Here is a 16,008-nt window from a genome sequence, read left to right on the forward strand (position 1 = left end):
CTTTCCTTGGTGACTGGTTGAGAGTTGTTCAAATTGATTATCCTTTTCACAGTATTGTGTAGCTGACTATTCGTTTAACGAGTGAAGAACAAATAACATCAAATTTGACATTTGCTATCTCTCAGCCTTGTTACCCATCTAAGTGTAAGGGAATGTACAGTCAGTTCTAGAAGTTACAGCCAATTGAACATGTATATCAAGTGCAGCAGGCCTGAAGAGTCACGTTTATTGAAAATCATTTGATGTTGGTGAATTGTGAAGTTATTTTTGATTCCCACTCCTATAGATATCAAGAGAATGTTATAGCAATTTTGGTTTAAAAACTGGATGGTTAAGTTACATTTATAGAAGAAACTTTCATTTGTATAATGCTTTTCATTCAATAAAATGTCATATGCTGCTTTCAAGCGAAAATGGTGGGCGCAAAGAAGAAGTAGGAGAAAGGTTAGAGGAGATGACTGTAAGCATAGGCGAAGAAGTAAGTTTTAAGCAGGCTTTCAAAAAGGGCAGCATCTCTGAGTAATTTCCCACTATCCCTCGCCATTAAGAACCCAATATAGTCTGGGCACTCACCATCTTTAGTAAAAGGAGACTGACCCCAGAAGTTCCAGCCAGATCAGCACACATCCAATTGGGCAGGTGCTAATCCTGCCACTCCTATATGCAAATCTGAAAAATGATGCCAACATGCCTTGTTTTTATGTTGTGTGCACTTTTTATAGTCAACTATTCTTGTCTTTCCTTTCATTTATTTTGTATGTTTGAGCCAATCTAAGATTTTCATTGTGTCAAAGAATCATTACAATTTTTAATGCCTTTAATAAAATAAAATGTAAAATACTTGATGGAGGAATTACATAATGTAATTTAATCTAGGATATAAATAACTCCTGTTTTTTTCATGTTTGGTGTCACATCAGTTCAACCTCATGAAAAAGGTTTCTCGAAGAAAATAAATTTGATAAAAAGCTGAAAACAACAATTAATTATTATTTCACAAAATAAAGCAGCTAAGTAGCCAGCACATTCCCAATTGATTTAGTAGGAAAATGGAAAGAACATTTTTATGCAGCATACAACCTTCATTTATTCATATCTAGAGGGTGATTAATCTCATTAAAGTCCTCCCATCCACAATCAATATAGCGGTGCACTCACTGCATTAGGGTTCCAATATACTGAGCTGTAGAATAGTAGCACATGAGTTCGCACCCAGTATTGCGAACATGGTGGGTTTATAATGTTGGCTATGCAGTTGGTGTAGCTGTCTATTGAAGGCTAGCCATTTTCCTACAGGAAAAGATAGAATAATTGGGCAAGTAATCCCATGGTGTGCTAGGCTAACCCATCAGTGAGCGAGTGCTGCATTGCCAAAGATGCCAGTTTTTGGATGAAACATTAAGCTGAGGCCTAATATTCCTCCCTCAATCAACACTACCAAAAACAGATTAACTAGTTATTTATCTCATTGCCAATTGTGTGATCTTGCATTGCACTTCGAAGTAATTCATTGTCTGTGAAGCACCCTGGTACGCTTCTGTGACATGATGAAGCATTTTATAAATGGAAGCTTTTCTTTCTGACTTTGAAGGTTAATCTCAATTTCTCCCTTCTCTTTTTATTTCCCAAAAAATCTATCCCAATTTTTCTTGGGGAGAGAAAAGAACAACAGAAGTATTAAAAAGAGGCTAATAGCTTCTTCAAGTAGATCTTAATTATGAGCCTTTTTTCAGTCACTTTGCATCCTAAATAAAGGTGAAAATTGCATGTCACAGTACAATGTGCACTAATGGAGTAGACGGCAGAAATGCTTTCTGTGTATATGCAGTATACTTCCGAGGTTCTGATATTTAATCTAAATACATCAAAGGTATTGGATCAATGCATGGCAGATGCAGTATAATGTGGATAAATGTGAGAAACATTTTGGGGGCAAAAACACGAAGGCAGAATATTATCTGAATGGTGGCAGATTAGGAAAAGGGGAGGTGCAACGAGACCTGGGTGTCATAGTTCATCAGTCACTGAAATTGGGCATGCAGGTACAGCAGGCGATGAAGAAGGCAAATGGTATGTTGGCCTTCATAGCTAGGGGATTTGAGTATAGGAGCAGGGAGGTCTTACTGCAGTTGTACAGGGCCTTAGTGAGGCCTCACCTGGAATATTGTGTTCAGTTTTGGTCTCCTAATCTGAGGAAGGACATTCTTGCTATTGAGGGAGTGCAGCGAAGGTTCACCAGACTGATTCCAGGGATGGCTGGACTGTCATATGAGGAGAGACTGGATCAACTGGGCCTTTATTCACTGGAGTTTAGAAGGATGAGAGAGGATCTTATAGAAACGTTTAAAATTCTGACGGGTTTAGACAGGTTAGATGCAAAAAGAATGTTCCCAATGTCTAAGGATAAGGGGTAAGCCATTTAGGACCGAGATGAGGAGAAACTTCTTCACCCAGAGTGGTGAACCTGTGGAATTCTCTACCACAGGAAGTTGTTGAGGCCAATTCACCAAATATATTCAAAAAGAAGTTAGATGTAGTCCTTACTCCTAGGGGGATTAAGGGGTAAGGCGAGAAAGCAGGAATGGGGTACTGAAGTTGCATGTTCAGCCATGAACTCATTGAATGGCGGTGCAGGCTCGAAGGGCCGATTGGCCTAATCCTGGACCTAGTTTCTATGTTTCTATGTTTATATGATAAGGGGTAGACCATTTAGGACTGAGTTGAGGAGAAACTTCTTCACTCAGAGAGTTGTTAACCTGTGGAATTCCCTGCTGCAGAGAGTTGTTGATGCCAGTTTATTGGATATATTCAAGAGGGAGTTAGATATGGCCCTTACGGCTAAGGGGATCAAGGGGTATGGAGAGAAAGCAGGAAAGGGGTACTGAGGGAATGATCAGCCATGATCTTATTGAATGGTGGTGCAGGCCCGAAGGGCCGAATGGCCTACTCCTGCACCTCTTTTCTTTGTTTCTATGTTTGTCCTTTTCCTTAATATATATACATCGGCTGGATTGGATTATTACCATATACATCTAAGGTTTAAAAGAGGCCCAATTTAATTTGCACTGGAAGTGGCCACCATCATATTCCCTTCTCATTCTGGCTCAACTGAGATTGCATGCACATGTATTGCTATACTATACATACTTAGCTCAGAGACATAAGCATTTAATTACGGCGCAGTATTCTTTGCACGTTTTACTTCTGTCAAACACTCAACCTTTATTAACCTTACAATAACTCTTCAAACTCCTTCTGACGTTCTGCCCTTTAGCTTAGCTAACTCAACTGCCCTCTGGCATGATTGTTTGCCTACCAACTCCAACTGAGGAGGGCCAAGGGATGAATTTTTATATCTTAAATCTCACTGAGATAAGCTCCCCTTCTGGGATTAAATCTCATTGTCCAGTTGAGAACAGTCAGCTAGTTCATGTGAGTCCCTTCCATTGTGTCAATTAGTTTTATTAGGCATATGTTAGAACTTATGATGATTAATATTAATATGTTTTCATGATAACTGGGAGTTCCTGGCCTATTCTCACTTTTTCACATTCTGAAGCAGCTAATTGCAAACCAATCTCACCTAACCATTAGCATTCAGGCTGACCAAGGAGATGGGTTTATAACCTTAGTGGTTCCTACTTTCTCATTTAGATATTTGTTGTTTGTGTGTAGATGTGTTTTTGCCATTTTATCATAGCATATTATCCTCCATGTTAATCCCAGAATTCAGAAATGTAGTTCAGCAGCCCATTACCTTACAATACGCATTTGCCTTCTGTTCTGAGTTCTGCTGATAGATTCACAGCAGAGTTTTGTGAATGTGAGTGTGTATATAAAGAACAAAAAGACAAATGGATCTAAATCTAAAGTGGCATTCTGTATTAAAATATTGCTGTGATTTGTTTGAAGTGACATTGTCATGTAGAAGCGATGTAGATTTTTGCCAAATGCAACTGTTAAAGATAATTCAGGGCTCTACCTTCAATGTTTTAGGTGGAATGGCATTTTACATAAGAACAGAAGAAATAGGAGCTGGATTAGGCCATTCGGCCCATCGAGCCTGCTCTGCCATTCAATAGATCATGGCTGATCTGATCATGGACTCAGTCCTACTTCCCTGCCCGCTCCCCATAACCCTTTACTCCCTTCTCGCTCAAAAATCTGTCTATCTCCGCCTTAAATATATTCAAAGACCTGGCCTCCACAGCTCTCTGGGGCAAAGAATTCCATAGATTTACAACCCTCTGAGAGAAGAAATTCCTCCTCATCTCAGTTTTAAATGGGCGGCCTCTTATTCTGAGACTATGTCCCCTAGTTTTAGTTTCCCCTATGAGTGGAAATATCCTCTCTGCATCCACCTTGTCGAGCCCCCTCATTATCTTAAATGTTTCGATAAGATCACCTCTCATTCTTCTGAACTCCAGTGAGTATAGACCCAACCTACTCAATCTATCTTCATAAGTCAACCCCCTCATCTCCAGAATCAACCTAGTGGACCTTCTCTAAACATCCCCCTTGCAATAAAGGCCAACATTCCATTTGCCTTCCTGATTACTTGCTGTACCTGCATATTAACTTTTTGTGTTTCATGCACAAGGACCCACAGGTCTCTCTGTACTGCAACACTTGCAATTTTTCTCCATTTAAATTGTAATTTGCTTTTCTATTTTTACTGCCAAAGTGGATAACCTCACATTTTCCCACATTATACTCCATCTGCCGGATTTTTGCCCACTCACTTAGCCTGTCTATATCCCTCTGCAGATTTTTTGTGTCCTCCTCACAGTTTGCTTTCCCACCCATCTTTGTATCATCAGAAAACTTGGTTACATTACACTCGGTCCCTTCATCCAAGTCATTAATATAGATTGAGGCCCTAACACCGATCCTTGCAGCACCCCACTAGTTACTGTTTGCCAACTGGAAAATGACCCATTTATCCCAACTCCCTGTTTTCTGTTAGTTAGCCAGTCCTCTATCCATGCTAATTATTACCCCCAACCCCGTGAACTTTTATCTTGTGTAGTAACCTTTTATGTGGCACCTTATCGAATGCCTTCTGGAAATCCAAATACACCACATCCACTGGTGTTCCCCCTTATCCACCCTGCTCGTTACATCCTCAAAGAACTCCAGCAAATTTGTCAAACATTTCCCTTTCATAAAACCATGCTGGCTCTGCTTGATTGAATTATGCTTTTCCAAATGTCCTGCTACTGCTTCCTTAATAATGGACTCTTTTGAGAGATTTTCAGTCGATTGAAGAAGGGAAAAACATTGCTCGTTGTCCTTCACTGGATTAGCTATAGCAGTGGAAAATAAATTCTATGAAAAATCAACTTCTGATCACACCTGAGTTATAATCATTATAAATGGCCTCATTACTGCTGGAAACAAACGAGGAAGTTTGCCCATCCAAATTAATTTTTTCTATTACAAATGGAAAAAAATGGGAAATGGCACTGAAGAGACATGGCGGAAATATAAGTTCTCCGCATTGATTGCAAAACAATTGAAAAATTACAATATAGGCAAAAATAGCAAAATGCCTCTCACCAAGGACCACCTCCTGGCAGAATATTATTACCACTAAGGTCAATAAAGTCATTGTTAGGCTTTAGGAATTTTCTTCCCGACAACTTTATTCATGTTCATGGACAGATGACAGTTTCAATAAATAGACCAAGTACCTTTTGAACCAAAATCTGCCATGTAGAAGTTAGTATGCTCAGGTTTAACAATTAGCCCTCAATCATGGTTAATCATTCACTGTAGAATACATGGGATACCCACCACAAGAACACATTACCAGACCAATCTAAAATCATTAGGCGAGCTTTATTTATAGCTCAACTTTTAACAGAAGCTAAAAGACACAGCAAAATATTAAATAAATATAAATTTGATTGATTTTAAGAGGACCTATTCCTACTAGAGTCTCATTTCAGACAAAAAGTGCCCATAAATTGGGCACACCAGGTCCTATCTTACAGCAAAAAAAAATTGGCCTGTGGGCAACAAGCAACCTATTAGTCATAAAGAATGGCTACTTCTTTTGACCTGGCCTATTGAATTGCATTCTTAAAGTGAGCTTACTGCTGCAAAATTTGATTACAGTATTTTTTCCTTTCCTTTACCATTGACATTGGGTTGTATCTTACTCCCTGCCATAATGCTTTTATTTTTTGCTGGGGTATGTAATGTTTTTGCATTTTTGGCTAATGTTTTAACAGCATTTTCCTACATTATTCTTGGTTGTTCCACGAGATGTCTGTGCTCCTCAAATTCTGCCCTCTTGAGCATCCCTGATTATAACGGCTCAGCCATCGGTGGGCTGTGTCTTCAACTGCTTGGGCCCTAAGCTCTGGAACTCCCTCCCTAAACCTCTTCGCCTCTCTACCTCTCTTTCCTCCTTTAAGACACTCATTAAAACCTACCTCTTTAACCAAGCTTTTGGTCATCTGATGTAATTTCTTCTTATGTGGCTCGGTGTCAAATTTATCAGTTTTGTCTTATATCACTGCTGTAAAGCGTCTTGGGACGTTTTACTATGTTAAAGGTGCTATATTAAATAAAAGTTGTTGTTGTTGTTGCTGCAAATGAAATGTCACTATAGTGGTGAAGATGAGAATTCCTTTGGGGATTTCAATACTTCTGCATGATTTAAACGAGGAAGAGAAATTCATAAGGTTGCAACAAACATAGATGCAACAATAGTGGAGGAATTATATCCACTCATCTCTAACCCAGGGCGTGCATTTACAGACTCTTCAATACCTACCTCATCACATCAGAGGAGACCTACCATCATCTTTTTTACTGTGCAAGAGAGTGCCATAAATTTATTCCATATGCTACAGGCTGAACTAAAGATATCTAGAATTGATGGGCTTTTTATAGCAGTGAAAGTTATTACAGAATTAGGCATTTATGCTACCGGATCCTTCCAAGTCACTGCAGGAATACCAGGTGGCATTTGCTAGATTAGTCTGTCTATAGTGCACACGTGTATTCAGCAAGTGAGACACAATGTTTGGAAGAGGCAACCTTTGACATTTTCTGTGTAAAAGGAATATCAGTTGGACAGGGCATAGAACTTTCAACAGGGTGGCAGAGTTCCAAAACGTCCATGGTACCAATATGGATATCAGGGCTCTTTTTATAAACCTTGTGGCCTACATGAACAAATTCAATTAATGTTCCGATGGTGTCTGACCACAGAAACATCATTATCCCAGCAGCAGCCACTAATCCTCCGTTTTGCAGCAGTTTATGGGTTATTTAAAAGGTTAGAGATTTTGAGAAGATGATCCTTGGGCATCTTGCACCTGTAAAATGTGGAAGGACCTAGAGTGGAAAAGTTTGGTGTACTTTGCTCATGGTGGTTGTGGGAAGCCTTCTCATGGAAGTGCACACAAACCTTCTCGATGTTAAAAATTTGTCGATCATAGAGAACCCCCCGCCCCCCCCCCCCCCCGCTGTATGGCCAGCCTATATCACTCCTTATGTGATTTAATTGCAATGCAACATGCCTGTTGGTTCTAGTGGCAATGTTAATTGTTAGTACACCTTTCAGCATTTAGCTGTCACCATGCAAGCTATTTATGTGCACCACTTAAACTGTCTCAAGCAGCTTGTCTGCCTTTAAAGAGTTGGTAAAAAAGAAGAATGTGTTTCCAAAGGTTTAGATGTTACAATTCTGAGGGTGCTGCAAGTCACAAATTGGCTTTGTACCATATGTGGTGGACCCCAATAGAAATGTGTGTAACCTTGATATGGTTATTGAGGCGTTCCAGAATCATCTGTTTCGTGTGGCGTTCTCTTATATTCTGGGTTCTGTCTTTATTTTCAAATAAACTTCACACGTTGTTTAGATATAACTATTTTAAAAATGCATATACATTATTTATTGTAAACTTGCATTTTCACTAACAAATTTAACACAGTGTTATAGTAGTATTGACAAATTTAGTACTCAATTCAATTGATAATTGCATTTTTGTGTACTATGTTGTTAGTTATATTGGCTCACTTCACATTTTCAATTGTAGCTGATTTTGGCCTTGCAAAACAGAAACAAGAAAACAGCAAGATGACTTCAGTTGTTGGGACTATCCTATATTCCTGGTAAGCCTAAAGCTGGAATTTAACTATAGCCGTTCCCTTGATCTTGTTAAACTACAGGATGAGTGCGCATTACAAAAAATAATGCATTCTATTGCAAAATATTTTGCAAAATAAGTTTGATTTGATCTTAAAGAGTTGCTTAATTTGATCAAATAGTAGTGCAGTATCTATTAATTGATTCACATTAACTCAAATTTTCTGCACAGATTCAGGTCCTGGGGACTTGTCCACCTTTAGTCCCATTATTTTACTGAGTATCTGTACTACTTCTTTAGTGAGAGTGATTGTTTTTAGTTCCTCCCTCCCTATAGCCCCTTGATTATCCACTATTGGGATGTTTTTATTGTCTTCTACAGTGAAGACCGATACAAAATATTTGTTCAAAGTCTCTGCCCGTTCCCTGTTCCCCATTATTGATTCTCCAGTCTCATCCTCTAAGGGACCAACATTTACTTTAGCCACTCTTTTCCTTTTTATGTACCTGTAGAAACTCTTATTATCTGTTTTTATATTTCATGCTAGTTTACTTTCATAATCTATCTTCCCCTTCTTTTTTTTAGTCATTCTTTGCTGGCTTTTAAAAGTTTCCCATCAGTGCTCTTGTCTCTGATGGCTTCCCAGAGTGTAGCTGCTCTCATGCAGTCTCAGCTGGAGGCTATGCGACATCTGACTGCTACCATTGCGGCTGGGTCCCCCACGGTCCACCGGGGGACTAACGGTGCTACCAAACCCCGCCGTCCTGTGTTCCAGCAGCTTAGTGGGGGAGGTGGGGTGCTGCTGCGGGGGGAATGGCACTGGCTCCTCGGACCAGGATGTTGCCTCTTCGATTCACATTAGCCCTGAGCCAAGAGCTGCCAGTACGCAATTGCTGCCAACCATGGCTTTGCCCCAGCCACTTCCGAATGAAGACGCACAGGAGGATACGGCCTAGTCTTTAGCTGGCCCTTCCAGGGCCAGAGCTGGTCAAGGGCATCCGAGAAGGACATCGGCAGCTTCCACTATACACACACACACAGCCGCCTTACCAAAGCCATGAGACAAGGGAGACACTGCGGCATACTGTATGGATAGGTCTGCGTAAGAGGTGTAATATGGGGTTGGACAAGGGTGATAATGGATTTTGTGTGTTTTTGAGACCCATTTGGGTTTAATAAATCTTTATTTAGTGTTTGGAATTTGTGATCGGTCTCTCATTTCAGTGTGTGAGAATGATGTGTGAGGGGGCTCACAGGATGGCCCATGGAAATGGCCAAATGCAGGCTTTAGTGGGCATTGACTTATGTGAACCAGGCAGCTATGAGACGGCGTTGTGCTTCCTTTGCAGGGTTAGGATGGGGACGCTGCCTCCTGTGTGGCTGCCCACCCACTTCCTGCTCCTCCTCCTCCTCCTCCTGCACAGGTGCCACTGCTGCAACGTACTCCAATGGCTGTGCCCTCATGATGGCGAGGTTGTGGAGTATGCAGCAGACCACCACAAATCTAGAGACACACAGCACACCCCCTGAGTGGTCGAGGCAACGGAACCTGTGTTCGATGATGATCCTGGTGGCCGTCCGACTCTCATTGTATGCGACCTGCCCATCTGTTCTCGGGTTGCGCAGAGGAGTCATGAGCCAAGTGCTCAGCGCGTAGCCCTTGTCACCCAGGAATCAGCCGCAATGTTCATTGGGACCAGTGAAGATGCGTGGCACACCGCTCTGGTGCAATATGAAAGAGTCGTGGGTACAGCCAGGGTACTGGGCATCCACTTGCATAGTCTTGCGGTTGTGGTCGCAAACGAGTTGTATATTGAGGGACAGGAAGCCCTTGCGGTTTCTGAATTGCTCTGCAGCCTGGTGAGGTGCTCTGAGACCTACGTGGTGCAGTCAATCACGCCCTGGACCCTGGGGAAGCACGCAGTGCGCATAAATGCAGTGTGGCGCTCCAATTGTTTCTCCCTGGTCATCGAGAAGGAGATGTAGTCGGCTCTTCTATACAGAGCATCTGTGACCTTCCATATGGCTGTGTGGGCTGCGAACTGTTGCAGATGTCCGCAGTGGCAGCTTGGAACGAGCCTGTGGCATAAAAGTTGAAGGCTATATAGTGACCTTCGATGCCATGCTCAAGGCTGTTAATACCCATGTCTGCGGCTCCAATTCCGGCTGCAGGAGATTACAGATCTCAGTGATGAGGTCTTTCCGGAATCTCAGTCTGCGCAGGCACTGATCATCTCTTATATCAATGTATGCAAATTGATGGCGGAAGACCCTTCTGCGATATGCGCTCTCGCCCCCACTTCTGTGTGGCTGTCTTGCTATGCAAGGTGGCTCATTGGCTGCTCCCTGCTGCTGTTCTCCCTCCTCCAACTCTGCAGGCTGCGGGCCCATTATCTGATGTGGGGAGGGGGGTCGGCATACTTGACTCTCCTCCTTGGCGGAGGCCCTTGCTGAGGGCCTTCATGTGACACCTCTCTTGCCTCCCCTCTGTGGCCATCTCCATGTTGGTCCGCAATGATGCCTGCGGTCCTTGCCCACTGCCTCTGTAGCCATTGCCCCCAGCGCCACCACCTCCTCCGTGCCTCGGTGGCACACACAATGCGCAGGAGGTGTTGGCCTGTAAGCACTGCCCCCATCTCAAAGGCCTCCACAAACACAGCCTCCTTGAAGTGGCCTCCCTGTCTGCAGGTGGAAGGCACCTGCAACACTCTCAAAGCAATGCACACTAGCCTTATACTGCTACTCAAAGAACGCAAAAAAGTCGATGACACTAAATCCAATTAAATTACCAATCCTTTAAGGCACTCCAGTGGTGTACATCAGCAATGATGCAGCACCCAAAAAAACCTACGCATAGCACCACCAAGCGGTCAGAAGACTTTTGAAGGGCAAAGGGGCTTCCGGCCCGGGACCTCGGCAGTGCGTGCCGTGATGACGCACTTAGGAGAAAAGAGATGCCGTGCTGCCCCGCCGCTAAACCGCATCAGGGCAATACCTATCTCGGCGGCCATTTCACGAGAATTCGGCGACCACTGCACTCCACAGTGTCGCCGCCAGTCTGAGGTGCTAACAGGCCAAGATGGGCAATTCTGGCCCCCCAAGTATTTTATGGGACATGCTGGCTGGAAACTGCCAAAGAATTGGATTTTTTTTTAAGTCTCCACAAAAAAAAGTTTAATAGAACTAGGCCTGCAGTGTTATTTTTAAATCCTCAAAATAGTAACTTAAAATTACAATTTAAAAATATACCATGACAAATGAACTCTTAATTTCCATCTTGGGGCAAAATAAAAAATAGTGGCTTTGATGACTCAGCGTTGGTCACATAAGAATCTAATATTTTTGTGACATTTACTTGGTAATAGAGAAAATTGCTGAGTAACATTTTCTGGCATGAACATAATCTTACCAACACTGAGTATACTAACACACAAATACAAAATATAATCAGATCCAATGTCCCTTTTGTTGACTTCAATGTAAAACAATTGAAACGGAAAGTTATGCCAGATGTGTCTCTAAAATTATTAAGATAGCTCTCAAAATATCATTTACTAGAGTTTTAATAGATTTATAGTTTGATATTTTTTATTAAAATGCTGGTTAATTTCTTTCAGTGCTATCATTATCTTGCGCAATGAAAGTTAATGACGATACTTTGGACCAAGGACCAAGACTAATCCCTTTAAATTAAGATAACTAAGGGAGGATGTTGATTTAACCAGAGGTGTTATTACTCCACACAGTCATATTTTAGTAGTGGTTTATTTAGGAGCAGTTGCTTGTGTCAATTATTATCACTAGTAAAATCATTCTAAAAGTATGGGAAATTGTGATTTGTTTCATTTTTATAATTGTTCATGTAAACCTTCAGGATTCCTTGTGCTGTTCTGGCCATGGAAGTTTATTGTTCATTATTCATGACTACAGCAAAGAGGAGTTATATTAAAAGAAATATACAGTAACAAAAATAAAATACTGCAGATGTTGAAATTCTGAAATAAAAACAGAAAATGCTGGAAATACTCAGCAGGTCAGGCAGCATCTGTGGAGCGAGAAACAGTTAATATTTCAGGTTGGTGACCTTTCATCAAAACTGGAAAATGTTAGAGATGTCATCTTTTTTAAGCAAGTACAGAGGCAGAGAAATTTGGGCGGGGTGGGGAAGGAAAGAACATACGGGAAGGTCTGTGACGGGGTGGCAGGCAGGAGAGATTAAATGACAAAAGGGCTGATGGTGCAAGGCAAAAGGAGATGGTAATGGCACAAGTAAAGGAACAAAAGGTGGGTCTAGAGGAGTTGTAAATGGCAACTATAGAATCATTGTCAGCATCTGCTGTCCAAAAAAATGGGAGCAATGGTTATGATCTGAAATTGTTGAATTCAAGGTTGAGTCTGAAAGGTTGTAAAGTGCCTAATCGAAAGATGAGATGCTGTTCCTCGAACTTCCATTAAACTTCATTGGAATAATGTAGGAGACAGAGGACAGAGAGGTTGGAGTGGGATGTGTTATGTATGCAACTATGTAATACTTGCCACCAGAGGGCACAACTGTTGGAGTCCTAATGGTGACCTGCACACAAGTATAAAAGGTTGGCTGCCATGTTGTTTAGGCACTCTGGAGTTGTAATAAAGAAGACTAAGGTCACACTAAGTTTAGCTCTCAGTACTCAGCCTCATGGAGTTATTGTATACCTAACAATTAGCGACGAGTAACAATACAAGCCTTCACGCAACCATGGCTGCCGTTGGAATAATCGAGAGATTCGTAGAGGGTGATAATTGGGAAGCCTTCATCAAGTGTCTCGACCAATACTTTGTGACCAACGAGCTGGAAGGAGACACTAATGCGGCCAAGCGCAGGGCAGTTCTCCTCACCATCTGTGGGCCTAAAATATACGGCCTCATCAAGAATCTGCTCGCACCAACAAAACCAACAGAGAAGGAATATACAGAGTTGTGCACGCTGGTTTGGGACCACCTCAAGCTGAAGGAGAGTTTCCTCATGGCCAAATATCACTTTTACACGCACCATCGCTCCGGGGTCCAGGACATGGCGGATTATGTCACTGACCTGAGACGCCTTGCGGGACCTTGCGATTTTCGAGCTGCGTTGGGGCAAATGCCGTGGGACTTTTTCGTGCTGGGCATCAGCCACGAGGTCATTCTTCGAAAGCTGCTGGCTGTGCTATGTCATCGCATGCTGCTCCCTCCAATGGCCCCGGCCTGCTGATGATCTTGCAGGCCGGGACCACGCCGATTTCTGGGCCGGGCTGCCGCAAGCTGCTCCCTCGAATGTAGAGAGCCCCTGTAATCTCCCGGATGCAGCGATGGACAATTAACTGGGAAATGTTAAGTATGTCTTGCTGCAGACTGGAAGGATACGCTGGCGAAGAAATTGAGGCCACGGTGACCTTGAGGGCCACTGGGAGAGCCGTGTTCGCCCTGCTCTGAGGCTGCGGATCTTGTTACAGAAGGTGGCAGAGTTCTGTGACTACCACCTTGGTGAAGCGGAACCTTCTAATACACTGTTGCTCGCTTAAGTGGAGATAAGAGAAGTACTCTCTGAAGACCCTAGGTGGATTAGGTCTCCTGTTGAGAGCCATCCTGGGCCTCCTCCTCCTCCCTCTGCATGCATCTTCTCCACTTCGCTGCTTCTGCTTCCTTTTCCGAAGAGTGCGAGGGGCGCTGCCAGTGTACACTCCATGATTGTGGAAGTTTTGTGAGCAAAAGCCTTTAAATAAGAATGAAGGCATTCTCCACTTGCACCTTCACTCACTGCCACATCAGTAACTTGAAACAAGTTTAGAAAGCTGCAAGAGTTACAGAACATTCCACAGAGCCAATCAAACTGAACAATATGTCAGCTGCAAGTTGTTGCTGATGATCCCTTTAAATTACGCTGCTGGAGCCTCCTTCCTGCTTGTGAATGCTTGGTAAGTTGAGCGGCGCACTCCAAAATGGCAGTACGGGTATCAGGTGAGCGTTGCACACCCACTGATGTCACGATCTGAATAATCTCCATAATGCTGGCGATCGCAGACATCAGCAGCGCTGATGCCCAGCTAAAAATGGCAGCTACTGCAGGACCTGCTGGCCGTGGGCGGAAGTGAGGCAGCCGGCATTTTTTTTGCCTGAAACAGGCCTTAACGGCGATGCAAACATTATGAATTTCTTGGCCATTGTGTTTCTGGACAGTTGTGGAGTGACATTGAATTTACATTATCTTTCTTTGTGATAAAAATCAAGCAGCCTATATTGGGGAGGTCGTAATTAGAAATTATAATAAATTTCCTTGGGCACTTAAGTTACTAATAGCTGTTATCCCATTTAGTCCAGAAATAGTGAAGAGCGAGCCATATGGAGAAAAGGCAGACATTTGGGCAGCAGGATGCATCTTGTATCAAATGGCAACTTTGAATCCTCCTTTCTACAGCAGTAACATGCTCTCCTTGGCAACAAAGGTAGGAATATTAAGTAGTCTCTCAGTATTACAAAAAAGCTTTTGTAAATTAAAACAAAACCAAAGTAGCAAATTAAACATTATATTCTGTTATAGCTGGTATGATTCTTAACAGCTCTGAGCTTGATTTATGATGACAACAAAAATTGTAAATGTGTATGTAAAATGTAACGGACTTACTACCTCATTGACTTTGAAGCACTTTGGGACGTCCTGAGGTCCATAAAAAGGTGCCATATACCGTATATACTCGCGTATCATGCGATTTTTGAAGACCTAAATTGTAACCTAAATTTGAGGGGTCGCATGATACGCGAGATACAAAATTTGCGGGTGTGAAGTGCTGGCCAAGATTAGGCTGTTAGGCTGTTAAGCAGACCGTATCCACGCTGAATCTCGGCAGGTATCTCCTGGGCTGGATTGCAGCCTCTATTGTCACTTGTACTGTATCTTTGCTGTGGTCTAGAGATCGCCACCCACAACTCCCTCTGAAGTTTGCTGCATTATTAGAGGCTTTAACAATCAAATCTCCATCTATCTCAGCCCATGCTTCTTTTACCCGCAAACACAGTAGAGGCAAATCCGGAGCCTTCACATTCCCTCCCTTCGTAAATGATTTCTCTCCTTCCATCATCCAGTCATTCCATTTCTTTCTTATATTGTCTTTAAATGGCTTATTAATGGATACGTCAAGTGGCTGAACGACGCTAGTCAAGCCAGCTGGAATGATTGCTATATCGGTGTTCGATTCGCGAACAGCTTTCACAACAGAATCCAGTCGATGGTTCATGATTCGGTTGTTAAGGTCTGTATTCGATCGTTGTTATGTGTTAGGGTACTTGTTACGTGTTGGGTACTTGTTAAACTTGTTTGAAAGCCTAGCCTAGTGGCATCTGGTATCTCAAAAAAGTGACTCGCATGATACATGAGATATATGATAAAATCATGTTTTGGGGACGAAAATTTAGGGGTATGATACGTGAGATCGTAGGATACGCGAGTATATACGGTAAATGTAAATTTATTTCTTTCTTCCAAACCCCTCTTCCCTCATCAGTAGCAATTTCTCAGGACAGCTACAACCCTACATGCCTCAGCAGGGTCCCAAACTTGTGAGGGTAACACCACTTAAAGCTAGCCTACACTACTTGAAGCCAGACTGCACATCTTAAAGGGGAGGTGCATTGTGGCTGGAGCAAGTATTGGAAATCATTGTGGAACTCATTCTGACGTGGAAAAAGACTGAAAAAGTTGGGCGCTGCAGAGCCATATTTCTGGCCTTGCAAGTGTTAGCTAGGGAAAAAGTTGGACCTATTAAGGGCCCAAAGGGAAATCTTCATGTAGAGGCAGAGGACATGGCTAAAGTATTAAATGAGTATGTTGCATCTGTCTTCAGAAAGGAAGCAGATGATGTGAAGGTTACACTAAAAGAGGAGAGGG

The 16,008-nt window shown here is 42.5% G+C and overlaps 1 protein-coding gene across 7 annotated transcripts in view; it reads left to right on the forward strand.

Annotated features, from left to right (window-relative positions):
• Nucleotides 1-16,008, forward strand: part of nek10 (NIMA-related kinase 10) — a 436,136-nt gene that overhangs the window by 223,318 nt on the left and 196,810 nt on the right. For all 7 annotated transcript variants that reach the window (XM_070880873.1, XM_070880874.1, XM_070880876.1 and 4 more), the window contains 2 exons: nt 8,055-8,130; nt 14,440-14,569. In XM_070880873.1, the coding sequence (XP_070736974.1) occupies nt 8,055-8,130; nt 14,440-14,569 (206 nt within the window). The remainder of the gene's footprint in view (nt 1-8,054; nt 8,131-14,439; nt 14,570-16,008) is intronic.

Source organism: Pristiophorus japonicus, chromosome 5 (genome assembly GCF_044704955.1).
Source record: "Pristiophorus japonicus isolate sPriJap1 chromosome 5, sPriJap1.hap1, whole genome shotgun sequence".
Lineage (NCBI taxonomy): Eukaryota > Metazoa > Chordata > Chondrichthyes > Pristiophoridae > Pristiophorus > Pristiophorus japonicus.